General features: G+C 34.5%; 1 protein-coding gene across 3 annotated transcripts in view; it reads left to right on the top strand.

Moving 5' to 3' along the window:
- The window catches only part of PTAR1 (protein prenyltransferase alpha subunit repeat containing 1), a 50547-nt gene extending 38155 nt beyond the window's left edge, over positions 1-12392 (top strand). Inside the window, exons 6-8 of one of the 3 annotated variants that reach the window (XM_057721048.1) lie at positions 918-1222; positions 3224-3258; positions 3343-12392. In XM_057721048.1, the coding sequence (XP_057577031.1) occupies positions 918-1222; positions 3224-3258; positions 3343-3566 (564 nt within the window). In that variant the 3' untranslated portion in view covers positions 3567-12392. Of the gene's footprint in view, positions 1-917; positions 1460-3223 lie in introns of all 3 variants that reach the window. The other 2 variants (XR_009051246.1, XM_057721047.1) reach the window with 2 other exon arrangements.
- Positions 12393-13543: the final 1151 nt, after the last annotated feature.

Genomic DNA, 13543 nt, shown 5'->3' on the forward strand with positions numbered 1-13543 from the left:
TGTCATTGAGTTCTATATGGTTCACGGTTGACAAGTATATGTCATTTTTCCTTAGCTGGCCTGAAAATCCTCTGACAGAATGTGTTAGGCCCTTGATACACCTTTTTCTGATCAAAACTCATTTACGTTTGCTACCTGACCAAGACACTGCCAAATACTTTATTTTTTCATAAATGCCGCTTTTCTTTTTATCATTCCATTTGAAATTTAGTTTGCAGATTTAAACAGTTCACAAAGATTTAAACGATTCACTGATGAATTTTGTCTTACCTGTTTAAAAAACCCATTTATCATTGATGTTAAGTAAGTTTGAGACAAATAGTGAAAGTCACCAGCACTTGAAAATTCCTGTTATTCATGCATCATGTTTTTGTACTAAGCCGTTAGAATTAAGTAGTGAGCAAAACAGACTTGATCTCCATCCTCGTGACACTTATAATGAAGAAGAAATAATTACATTGAGTCTATTATTGAACAGATAGTAAGTTAGATATTATACAGATTCATTAAATGCAAAAGGAAGTTTCCATCTAGGTGTCCTCTGAATTTATAGTTTCCCTTCAATATAAGCATTACTTGAAAATGAACGTCCAAATGTCTATCATTATTTTAGAATCTGGCTTTTCTGTGTGCCAATCAGAATGTGATCGATCAAGGTCCAGGGAAAGGTCCTTAAATTCTGTGGTAGTAAAAAAAAAAAGTAAAAAATAAAATTCTATTACTTTATGAAAGAAAGGGAAAATTAGTATTTACTGAGCTTCCACTAAGTGACAGCACTGTGTTGGACATTATATAGAAAATATTGGTAGGAATGGCATTGTTAAAGCAAGGAATGAATAAAAGAGAAATACAAAGCATTAATGGAGAAAGTAAAACCTTTGGCAATTCCTTATTTCAGTTCCCTTTTTTCTTCCAAGATTCTTCTTGATGAACTATCTTCTACTAAACATTGGGCGTCCATGCATGTTTCAGACCACAGTGGATTTCACTACCGCCAGTTTTTATTAAAGTCTTTGATTAGTCAAACTGGGACAGACAGTTCAATATTGGAGCAAAATACTTTGAGAAGTGAGCCAGCTATAGTTCTTCCAAAAGGTGAAGAAGCAGTGGCTTCAGCAGAGGAACCAAGGATGAATCTTCCCCATCTTCTGGAAGAAGAAGTTGAATTCAGCACTGATCTTATTGATTCGTACCCAGGACATGAAACCCTTTGGTGTCATAGGTAAGAGAAGAGAAGATCTGTTTCCTGTATGAGAGCTACAGAAGGTCTTACATCTGACTCATGCCTACTTGGGTAAATATGGTAATGTGATTGTGGAACTTTGCCTGAGTGATTCAGAGGCGTTTGTGTTACCATGTACTCCTCCTTACGGTCATCATCTATATGAGATTCCTCATGCAGATTTTTGCCAACGGCTCAAGATGGTGGTGTTCATCCTTGACTGCACAACAGAATAAGGTGTGTTACTTCCAAACTAAAGAAAGTTTCTGGACTCCCTCCTTGGAGATCCTGTTACTTAGAACATCTAGGATGGAGTGCTGCCATCTGTTTTTTTTAAATATAAAGAAAAAACCCTAACAGGTAAATCTGATGCACAGTCAGGGTTGAGACCATTAATTAGACCCTGAGAATGGTTAAGCTTTATTGTTCTTCCCAACCATGATGGCCTGCAGGTTAGCTTACCTTAAGTATAATATCTTGACACTTTTGCTTTTTTAAAGTAAAATGTACTTTCGGAGGGGATCAGGATTATTAGGCAGGAGTGAGAGTTAACAACCTCATAACTTGAGTTTCAGATACCTTTGACAGCACTTTTCATGTTGAAATGAAATCCAGGTATGGAAACTCCTTGATTGGTTTATTTTGAATTATCATTTAGTTGGAGGCCCCTATGGCATTATAAATACAGATTTGACTTCAAGTTACAGGATTTTGTTTGTAGACAAAAGACTTGCCCACGTTAGGTAGGAGGTAGGCATTTTAAATATTTATTTTTTAAGTCGTGAGGTTTGTTCCCTTTTTCCAGTCTAAATATATTTGGAAGATATATTAGAAGACGGAAGACAATTCCCCTCTTTCACATCTTCGTAAATACAGAGTTTTCTTTTTTTCTTAAAAACAAAACACTCTTATTCCACATTTTTGGGAGAGAAGATAGATCTTGACTTGCATGTTTTGGTGTTACAGATTTTTAGTGCTGTTTTATATTTAGATACATTAATAGCAAGGCTCAGAGAATATTAAAAATTAGATTTGAGAGATAGCTAGATTATTAGGACAGAAACTTTCTTATTCATAAAAGATTAATTGGAGTTTGGAGTGTGGAGAAGAGACAGCTGGGATGACGTATATATTATACAGGCCAGTTTTCTACTGATTCAGTGCTGTTAAGCGGCTTATCTGTCCTTTAAGATTTATCCTCTATAAAATGGGTAGTTTTATGCTCCCTTGTCTGCTCTAGAATAAGCTGGGAAAATGAATAGAATTCTCTTTCAAGGGCTTAGAGTTGTTAATATGAATAATGAGATATAATGGCCTAGAACCTATGTAGTTTACCCTATTTTGTACAGATGTGCAGCCCACTGAGTCAAATTTTTGGAAATTAGGCATATGGATCTTCATTTTTAACAAAGTAACTCCAGAAAGTATTGGATAGAGGCCATAGGCTAAGTCTCTAGAGGAGCTGTTTAATCCTCTTGTTTCTGAAAATCACTTGTCTTTTAGGATATCAACGAGGTTAATTTTTGGTTTTGTTTTATATTTTAATTTATAGCAGAGATTGGACTAAGACCCATTTCCAGTTTCATATATATCTATTTCAATACAAATTCAATACAAATTCAAAATTACTTGATCTAATTGTTGTTCTGAGAATCAAATGGCCAGATGGGTGGATGTGTGAAAGAGCATGCCGTTCCTAGTTACAGAGAGTAACAACTTCAAGTGATCGTCACCATCTCAGTCAGTGTTTTTTTGGAAACCTTTGGGGTACTATTCTGTCTCACAAACCAGTAACCTGGGCTTGTGAGGCTCTGTCCAAATTCCCAGAGATGACATCTTAGCTGTTCATCGTCCTTCCGCTCGATAGCTCTGGTTACCAAGGGGGCAGTGAACTCAGTACTGTATGTTTTGAAATTATCAACACACTTTTTTTTTCTGAAAAGCTTGACTTTGTGATGTGATTTTTCTTTTTATTTTCTTCTTCCCCCTCCTCTTTCACAGGCGGCATGTTTTCTACCTTCAGCATCTCTTAAATGGTAGGTTTTCTCACAGCATGGTCCAGTTGTCACCTGCAGACAATCCAGGGGGGACTTTGAGTGACTTGCACCTCATCCCAGCAGGCCCCCACACGTCCCAGGCAATGGAGGTAGATGGACTCAGTGACTCTAGCAAGCAAGGCTATTCCCAGGAAACCAAACGCCTGAAGCGGACCCCAGCTCCAGACTCCCTGGGCCTGGAAATGGAGCACAGGTTCATCGATCAAGTATTGTCCACCTGCCGGAATGTGGAGCAGGCCAGGTTTGCCAATGCATACAGGAAATGGCTGGTTACATTGAGTCAATGAAAGAGGTGGAGTAGTCCTGCAAGGTTCCCCTTTTAGTGCAATATTGCTTTCCTTTCTTATTTACTTGGTTGCATGAACTGTTTGCTATTATTGGCTAACTATATGTTCTTCCTCTTTAGGTTAAAAGTCCATAGTAAATCTTTCATTTTATTTATTTTGTTAAGAACTGGTATTCCTTTGGGGATAAAATAATTGTGTAGTTCCTTCCTGCTGAACAGTGAGTCTTAATTTTCTTTTTAATTTTTCATCCTTTATATTCCTATACTTGAGGCTTTTCTCATTTGCTTCTCCAGATTGGTTTACACACACCTCAACCCACTGCAGTGCAATTGCTGCATAGGCTAGTTTTGGGGGGGGGGGGGTGGTAATTAAAAATTTATGTTGTCGTTTAGTTTAAGAACAATACAAATACAAAATTACTCAGTCTAATTTTTTTTGAGAATCAAATGGCCAGATGGATGGATATGTGAAAATACACACCATTTCTCTTCCTCTAGTATGTTCTACTCAAGTCACAGACCAACATAACCGAAGTCAGAAATATGGGAATTTATATGAACAACATGCTTCCAATATAATCCTTTTTAAAAATGGTTATTTAAAAAAAAAAAATCTAATTTTAAGAGTTTATGTAATTTCAATGGAAAGTTATTTTTACTACTAGCTTTTATAGGTTGTTTTTACCTCAATCAATTAAAATCAATTTTTAAAAAAACCTAGAATGCTGTTTTTAGTTATTATTACTTATTTTCCTCCAAATTCACTATGAAAAATGGGAGGCTTATGCATAGAAATGTATTAATTAAAAATCTTCCTTTTAAAGATTTAAGTTATTGAGGATACACTGGATAAACTACAAAATTTTTGTGAAGTGATTATTAAAAGTTTACTGGCAAAAGCCAGGGGGAAAGAATAATTTTGAAGGTTAGTTCTTCAATCTTTATTTTAAAAAATAAAATGATTTAAAGACTTTGATACTAAATTTATCAGGGATGAGGTACCAAAGTATCCACTGTTTATCTATATCTTATCTTTTCAATAATAAGGGCTGGGTTTTTCAGGTAGGTGAGGCAGGTGTGGGGAAAGTGCCAGGTAATGTCTAATTTCTTAATATGAAAGAATGCTTTGCATTTCTTCTTTCCACACACCTTTCTCTTTATTTTCCCAATCCATTTTCTTTTTTTGTCAACTTCACTTTTGTGTATTTTTCCTTATCTTGTTATTTCATGGATGTGCACTAAAGATATTCTCCTCTCTGTTTCCAGTTAATTCCATACCCTATTGAACACATACACACACATACAAAATAGGAATATGAATTGCCCCTCTAAAAGTTCCCCTAATGATAGAAGCTGTCTATTATCCTGTGTGTGTTTGAAATGTAATAGTGGTAGAAACAAGCATGACCACTATGCTTTGCCTGCTTTTTTCCTCTTTATATGCTGTGTCACCTGTAGAGTGAGAAGACAGATGTAGGGAAAAGCCGAACTCTCCTATCTCACTGTTACGGAGACTCTGGACTTGAGTGAGGAGCATTGCCTTAAGGGAAAAGAATAGGTCCTTTATTTGTGCATCATGATTTTGCTTAGTGGCAAACTGTTGAGTGAGACTTAAGAACACCAAAAAATTTGTCTAGACTGGTCCTTGTGGACAGAAGCTGCTTTTCTCTTTTAGGCAAAAATTACCGTTTTATAGCTTTTTCTAGTATTTAGGTCAGAAAATGATTGGCATTATGAGCATAATTCTATGACCCTTTGTGTACAAAGCATATTTTGAATCAAATACCTCAAGGTCAACCTAGACCTCTCTGAATAAAACTATTAATTTATGGTTTTTAGCACCTGCAAGGCTTGGGGGCAGAGTATACACAGATGACATGGAAGATTCAGCCCATTCCACTAACATATGTTGCCAAATTCTGGCCTCACTCAGCATTACCTTTCTTCCAAGCATCATTTTAAGTATCCTGAGTAATAGGGTTTTTTATGCTTTGATGTGAGACTGTCGACACATGAGTATAGACAATCCCCTGTGAAACATCAGCTAAATTTTATAATGCTCCACACCTTCTTATACCTTCCACAGAGTCTCTTGCCCTGCTTTCATGTTAACTGTCTTCATGTGTTTTAAGTCTCTTAACCCACCCCTACACGAAGCCATGTAGTCCTTTAACATATCTTGGTCTCCTGTCTTACTAATAGTTTAAAGTAGGGAGTAAAAATACAAATATCCAAAGGATGTTGTTTGTATCTGACTTTTGTGTGTTGCTTTATTTCTAAAATTTGCAGTTTTCAAGTGTTCATTCACAGAGAAACCTAGTATTGCCCTAGATGGTTGTTTTTTCCCTAAATGGTTGACATCTAGCTCACTAGCTGTAGCATGATAATATCTCTTGGACTGAAGGAGCTCATGCAGTGGAAAGGATGTGTCTATTTTTATGGATTCATTAGTCTTCACTTATTTTTCTATAAATATGTCATTGTTAAAGGAAGAGATGGTTTAGAGTGACACAAATTTCATCCAACTTTCACTGGAAGAATTGAAGGCCATCCTGTGGATCAAGAATACTACTGACAAGCTAAAAAGCAATAAGATCTGTAAATATCTCTACCACTACCCCTCCCAACCTGACTTTTCTTTTTCTTTTTTTTTTAATTGTACCTATTTTGGTAATGTGGTGTTCCCAGATTCTGTGTGCCTTGCACATAGTAAGGACTCAGTAAATATTTATTAAATTTATGATTGATTAACTGAAGATGGGAAAGATTGATCCTGAGTGATGCATAAAGTGAGTAATGATTGAGAAATTGATGGAATAGAGCAGTGGATTGTGAATGAATGACGTATTCTACCTTCATGATCCTTAGGGGGAGCTACTGCGTATAGAATAAGTTAATTTAGATTTTTTTTTTTCCTTCATTAAACTACTTTGTTTATGCTTGTTAAATCCCAGGCAAGAAATGCGGCTGTATAGTATCAAGTAACTGTACTTTAATATATATTAAAAATTCATAGAAAAATGAAGACCATTTGCATTAAGAACACTACTTTCTATTCGTTTATGATGTTGGAGGACAGATCTTGCCAATAGAGCCAGAGCCACTTTTGGGGTATCTGAGGAAACTGGTTTCAAAGACTTGTTGATCTGTATCTGTGCATGAGTAGTCATTTTATGCTTCTCCTTTTCACCTCCCTAACTTGAACTTTTAGATATTTCTTAAACCTGTGTGAGTAATTTTTTTAAATTTCAGGATTTGATACCTATTAATGTCCCCCTTTTCTCCCCCTAGTTTTTAGCATTTTATTACCTCTTTGAAAACTCTGGGCCCAGATTTTGAGTCATATATCTTATTCCTATGATACAATCCTAATTTAAATTAAAGGCTTCATTATTTATTGGATTAAATATATCAGATGTCACTCAGAGGCACTTAAGTCTTCAGATAAGGGCTTATCTAACACAAGATGTGCAAACAAAAGTTCTTGAATTTTTATGTGACATTATGTAAGAAAGCATATATGGTGGTAGGCTGTGTCATTTAACTATATTCAGGTCATGTGAATTCATGCTTGTTTAGACACATACATGTACATGTGTAAAAACTGTAATATTTTTGAGAACAAATTGTGAGTCTAGTATTTTTCTCTTAATAGCACAAGATGGTATCTGACATGAGGGCTAAATATAATTTAGGAATGCAATTACCACTTGCTATGCAACAATCTAATTTCTACCTTAGTTCTCCTATATTACAGAAGATGCTAAAGATTTAGTTTATCAAAGGAAGTAAGAAAACACTTTTTTTTTTGCAAAAAGCGTTTGTAAGCTTAGTTATTTTGTTACTAAAAAATTATATTTTAAAACTTTAAAATATTTAAAGTACGCTAGAAAATTTGAACAGCATTGTAACAACTGAACTTTTTGTCTTCTAAATAAATTTCTCAAATAGAACTGTGCAACCCTAGCACTTTATGTGCTGCCGCCTCCCTGTGCTTGGGTATACTCTGTAACGGACTCCTTTTTATTAGAGAAGTGTGTGGAGGCACAGGAAAGTTTAGCAAATTCAGTGTTATGAAGGCAGCAGAAAAAATCAACCCTGAGAATTCTGCTTACCATCACACAGTGTCTTTTTAAAAATAACTGTACATACTGTGTTCATTCGAGTGCCTTTCTTTTGGGGGGAGCAAAATTATATTTAAGTCTAACATTTAGGTAGAAAAAAAAGGATGAAAATTTTATTAAACAGTTGATTGACTCATTATTTATTCCAGTTGCTAAGCATGGCCCCATGGATTATTTTATCCTTAAGTGAGTTACTGATATGAGCAGGAAGGATGCTTTGGTTTGTATTTCATTAGTTATCATTTTGAAGCACCCCACCAGGAAGAATTAGTTCTTTCTCAGTGACAACTAACATTTTTGGGGTTGGAGGCATCATATTTAGAGGACGGCATATGCATAATTAAAGATCAGCCAAAAAACCTGCGCAGCCCATGTTTGAAGGAAAACAGTAGCACTTTGCCCTAAAAGAAATGCCATATGGTTGTCCTAAATGAATCTTTTGCCTCACCGTAAGGACTTTTAAGAACTCCTTCCCAAATTTAGGCCTATATAGGATAGTTGAGGGGGGAAAAAAATGGAACGTTAATCTTTTCAATTACTAGAGGAAAAGAAGTAAATACTGAGATGAAATTTAAAATGTGGCTTTTTATGTGTTTGGGTATAGAGAGGGTAGGGATAGGAATTCCATATTTCCAGATAGCAAATAATTGTTAATTGTAACTTCATTAAAATATGTAGCTTAAGAATCCAAAGTGCTTTTCTGAGAACTGTTGAATAATGTATTCCTAAAGGACAGCAATAGCTCATGTTCATAGTGGAAACAGGAAACTATTACGTCAGTTGTGGGTCTGGGGGTTAGGGACCTCAGGCTCCCAACTTTGACTTCTGTATTCTCACCAGGCCATGTTAACACTGTAAAACCAAGCTCTTTACTTAACAAAAGAAAAAAGAAAAAAAAAATAGCAGCAGCTTACTCTGCTGATGAAATCTTGTGCTTCCAAGAATATTAGCTATATATATAGTGTGTGCTTTCTGGACAATAATATGGTCCACAAAGCTAACCCTGGCATTTCTTTTATTAATCTGTTGTTATTCCTCAGGGTGTAGAAGATTTAGTAAATTTAGGACAAAATTTTATATTCAGTGGCAAAAAAAAAAGGGCAACAATATGCTAAGTATATTACTAGCTCTTACAGTTTTAGTATAGATAGTATTTTTTATAAACTACTACCAGTGCAGTAGCTCATGTGACTGCCTCATTGTTCATCTCGCTGCTTCAATCCTTATGGCTCTATTATGAATGTTCTCTTACATGTGTCTTCTACAGAAATGACTTCTGTATTGTATTATTTTCCATGTTTGGCAGAGGTAGGGGTGTTTTAGTTGACATCAGTCTCAGTTTTTGGAAATTCTATTGAGAAAATGATTACTGTTGGTTTTCAAACTGACAACTCTTTTGCTTCTTAAAACTTCAGTTTCCCTGAAAGAGTGTTTTGTGTGCAGATCTTGTACATGTTCAGTACGTTGCATAATGCCTTGCACCTTGTAGAAATTCAACAGGTCAGAATTGTTAAAGGCTAGAAAGTTAAAACTAGCTTATTTATCTCTGTCTTATCACCACTGTCCACATTCTTAGCTTCAGGAGAAATACAGTATTGTGCTTAAGATACATAATCAGGTTCAAACATACAAGGCAAAGATATACAGCTGTACAACATTGTAAGTGAAATTTAGATACTTTGAAGGCATACATATGTATGTATATTCACATATATGTATCTATAGTTAAATGAGATTTAGAATTTCAAGTTATATACTGGTTTTACAAAGAATTTTATCCAAGAGACTTTTATTTTCGTACTTGCTTGAAGTACTCCTATTTAAAAGCAGTTTTCTTTATTAGACCAGCCCTTCAAGCAAAGTTGGAAACACAAGTGCCCATTTGCTTGAATTAACCAGATATTTCTGTAAACTGTTTATAGTAAGTCTTCAGTTGCTTATGAGCCATGACATTTTGACTTTTCTTCCATACCTTTAGGGAATCAGCCTTAATTTTATGTATGGCAATCACTTTCCTCAAAGTACTATGCAGCATACTTCATATGTTTGTTTATCTTTATAAAGTGATCAATAATAAATTTGAGGTTCTTCAGTGTCGTAGGAATGAACAATTTCACTTGTCCAGATATTGACTCATACAGCATTCCTTTAGAAATGCTAATATGTTATCCTCCCTCACAAATGTCATATTACGTTTGGAGCAGATATTTTTTTCTTATTGGTTAAAGAATGAGTACAGGCTGAATGCAGTCACAGTAGGTGCTTAATAAGTATTTAGTTGATTATTGATCTAACATCAAAGTAACAGCTTTCAGAAAGGAGACTGTTGTCATCCTTTCATTGAGGAGTACATTTTTAGGGTAATATATGTTTGAAACTGAAAATTTTTCTCATTTGACATGAATTATTAGGCTTATTTAGGTTGGAATTAGTAACATAAAAAATATTGTTTATGTAGAAATGGTCTGAAGATAGAGATGTGAAGAGATTAAGTAGTATCTCTTTGTGCAAGGCACATTCATAGGTGGGATTGTGTCTTAATAGGCTGCTGAACTCTAGAGAGAACTGCTGTAGTCTTCTGCAATCAGTTTCTATGTTGGGATATCTAGTATAGATTCTATTTATTTCTCCCTAAATCTTGGTTACTTTCCAGTGTCTTAAAAGTAGTCATGGTAAAGTATGAAGTTATATTTAATAACTTCTACTTGTTTTTTGAGAACATCTTCAAAATGAGGGAGAAATTTTTATGAATAATATAGTAGTTTCAGAGTCCATTAATTTGTGGCTTTCAGAGCTTTTTTGACAGTTTACCTAATGCAAACAGATTGAAACAGTTTAAAAACAAGCATTCCAACCTGAGCTGTGAGAAGCAGCATGTGCAGCACAAGCGTGTTTAGGCATTGCCTCGTGGCAGGGTTCTTGATGCATGACTATGATGCTGGCTTCTGACTGAGGTGTGACCACTGTCGGTATTGTATTTTGGTGCTTTTTGTTCGTAGCAGAATAAAGGAGTATGTACTAGGTTAACTTGTTTCTGAGTTGGACAAAATAAAAGATGAGGTATTATAAATATACCAAATGTTTATACACTCTACTACAAAAAAAGCTAAAAAAAAGGAGGAGGAGAAGAAAATGATAAAAGAGCAATGATCTTTTTTTTTTAATAGCTTCTTAAAAATTTTTTTCAGTTCAGGTCTCTTGGACACTAGGTAGTTGCTTGCTCTAACACTGAGGGACTTTAAGGGATAGTTCTCAGACACTATACTCTGCTGTTAGAATTCACCATGTGTGTTAATTTTATATTGTTTGAAGATTCTCCAGAAAATGGAATAATTAAGTAGGTCGCAGTCAGTGTTTTTTCAGATTTTCTTATGGTTAAATGGACAAGTTATATGTGTGATCTGTGGTGCAAGGTCAGATCCTGGGCATTAAAGATAAGTTTGGCTAACTTATTTTACTGAAGATACTAATTGTCTTCACTCTGATTGCACTGCTGCTTTTCTTAAACTATTCCCCCCCAGTGTAACAGTCTGCATTGAATTTCCTTTAGCTCTTACCATATTCTAGTTGACTTTTTTTTTAAGGATTAAATATTTTGTGAATTCCTTTCACACTTAAAATGTGTACCTTGCAGAGGGATGAAAATAAATTTTGCAGTAAGGTATATAGAGTGTGCTTATGGTGTTCTGGGAGTTAATACTCCAGAGTGCTTTAAGTGTGATGCTAAATTCTAAGGCTGATATAATGACTGTAGATTATCTATATCACTGCTATCCAGTAGAAATAAATGTGAGCCACATGTGTAATTTAAAATTTTCTAGTAGCCACATTAAAAAAGACACACATAAAGTTAACTTTAATAATATATTCTAATTAACTCAATATATTAAAAATATTATCTTTTAGTTATGTAATCAATATACAAAAGTGAGGTGTTTTACCTTCTTTTTCCCCCATAGTAAGTCCTCAAAATTCAGCGTGTATTTTGCGCTCAGGTGCCTCTCAGTACTGACTAGCTACATTTCACATAGTCAAAAAGCCACTTGTGGCTGAGGGCTGCTATATTGGAAGGTGCAGATTCATAGAGTACAAAGTATGGCTTTATTTTAATTGGAGATGGTGAGGTAGGCATGAAATTATGGTATTTTAGAAATTATTTAGTATACTTAGAAAAGCATTAAACAGAATTATCCACTCATTTTTCTTTGTGTTCACTTTAAATTTTCTCTAGAAGTAGGCTCAGCCTCTTTTAATTTGCCAAGCATTATTTAAGGAGAAAGAAATTCCATGCCATGTAAAATACCATGATATGCTGATTATAACAACATTATCAACAATACATTTTCCAATGTGTTCACTAAATTCTGTCCTGTTTCTTCAAAATAATAGCTCAAATTGCATGTTAATTGTGTATCTGTACCTATTTTATTTTTATATTATTGTTATAATACAATAATGTGTATTAACAGCCCTAGGATTCTAATCTTCCTATGCAGCTGTCCTCCAGTACTTACTGGTACACTTAAGTTGTAATAAGTGGCAGAAAAGTAGAATGAACCATTCTTTTTTTCCATTAGATTTGTTTTTATCATGTGACCATGTACCAAGCCAACTATAAATTACTGTATTGCTGTAGAATATGGAAAATAGTGTTTATGTCTTATCTTTGCTAAATGTTTGCAATTTCTAAGTAAACTTTTCATCTCCTAAAATGAGTGTTAAGTGTGATTTTATTTTTACTTGTGGTGGTATTTTAAACTCAACTTCAGTCCCCCAGCCTGTCCTGTTTAGTTGCTGTGATGGTGGTAGTTGGGTGGAAGTGTGAGCTGTTGTCTGTGTGATACCAATGATTTGATTACCTACGTTTATAAAAAGAATTTAAAAATATCACTTGTGTCTAGGACATTAAAAAAAAAATGCCAAAAACAAATTAGAGAAATTGTTGCAGTTGTGTTTAGAGTGCATTAACAACGACTAATTGACTTATAAAATTATCATTATGACTAGATGTGCTTTTTCCCATATACTCCAAATGGAGGTATAGAGCAGGAAATTACTTGGTTATTTCAGTGTTATATCCCATGTTTTCTTAATCTTGAGTCTCACTTCTATATAAGACAGATATAGCATTTAGAGTTACTTAAAAGGTATAATACATAAGTAGACTCCAAAAAGTATTTGATGAAATGGACACTTTTTTTACTCAAATTTTAAATATTTCAAAAGAGTGTTTTATGGGAAAAGGCCTTTATGACTACTAAGGATTATATTTTAAATAATGCACTACTGTTATCTATGTCTATTTTGGGTAGGAAATAGGATATAGAATTTATTTTGCATCAAGCCAAAGTACCACAAACAGTGTTTAGTACCACAGTATTGTTTTTGCTTTGATATTCTAGGGAAGGGAAGTAGCTTACTAAAGACAGTCTTGATTTGAATTAGTAATCAGATTATATAAGAAGTCTGACAACCATTAATATTACCAAAGTGCTCTGCTTAATAGGATGCTTCTTGAACAATAACAGAGGCAGGATAATACACTGCCAATTACAGCTTTTAAATGTGATAAACCTTTCATCATTTGTCTATAGTTAGCAGTATCACTTTCCTTATGCTGGAAGCTCAAATTTTTGTTTTCGGTGCCCTTTTTTTTTTTTTTCTTTGAAATTAAACAGCATGGCTTCTGTCTTTTCACCCAACTCCAGAATGACTAGATTGGGCATCAACTATATTTAAAATAATGTTACAGTAACCCCTTTTTTCATAAAAAGTACACTATTATATGTGTCTCATGTTACAGTAAAGTTGAAAATAGAAGCAATAATTTCTACAGTGTCTTTTCTTTCACAGA

Source organism: Hippopotamus amphibius, chromosome 2 (genome assembly GCF_030028045.1).
Source record: "Hippopotamus amphibius kiboko isolate mHipAmp2 chromosome 2, mHipAmp2.hap2, whole genome shotgun sequence".
Classification (NCBI taxonomy): Eukaryota; Metazoa; Chordata; class Mammalia; order Artiodactyla; family Hippopotamidae; genus Hippopotamus; species Hippopotamus amphibius.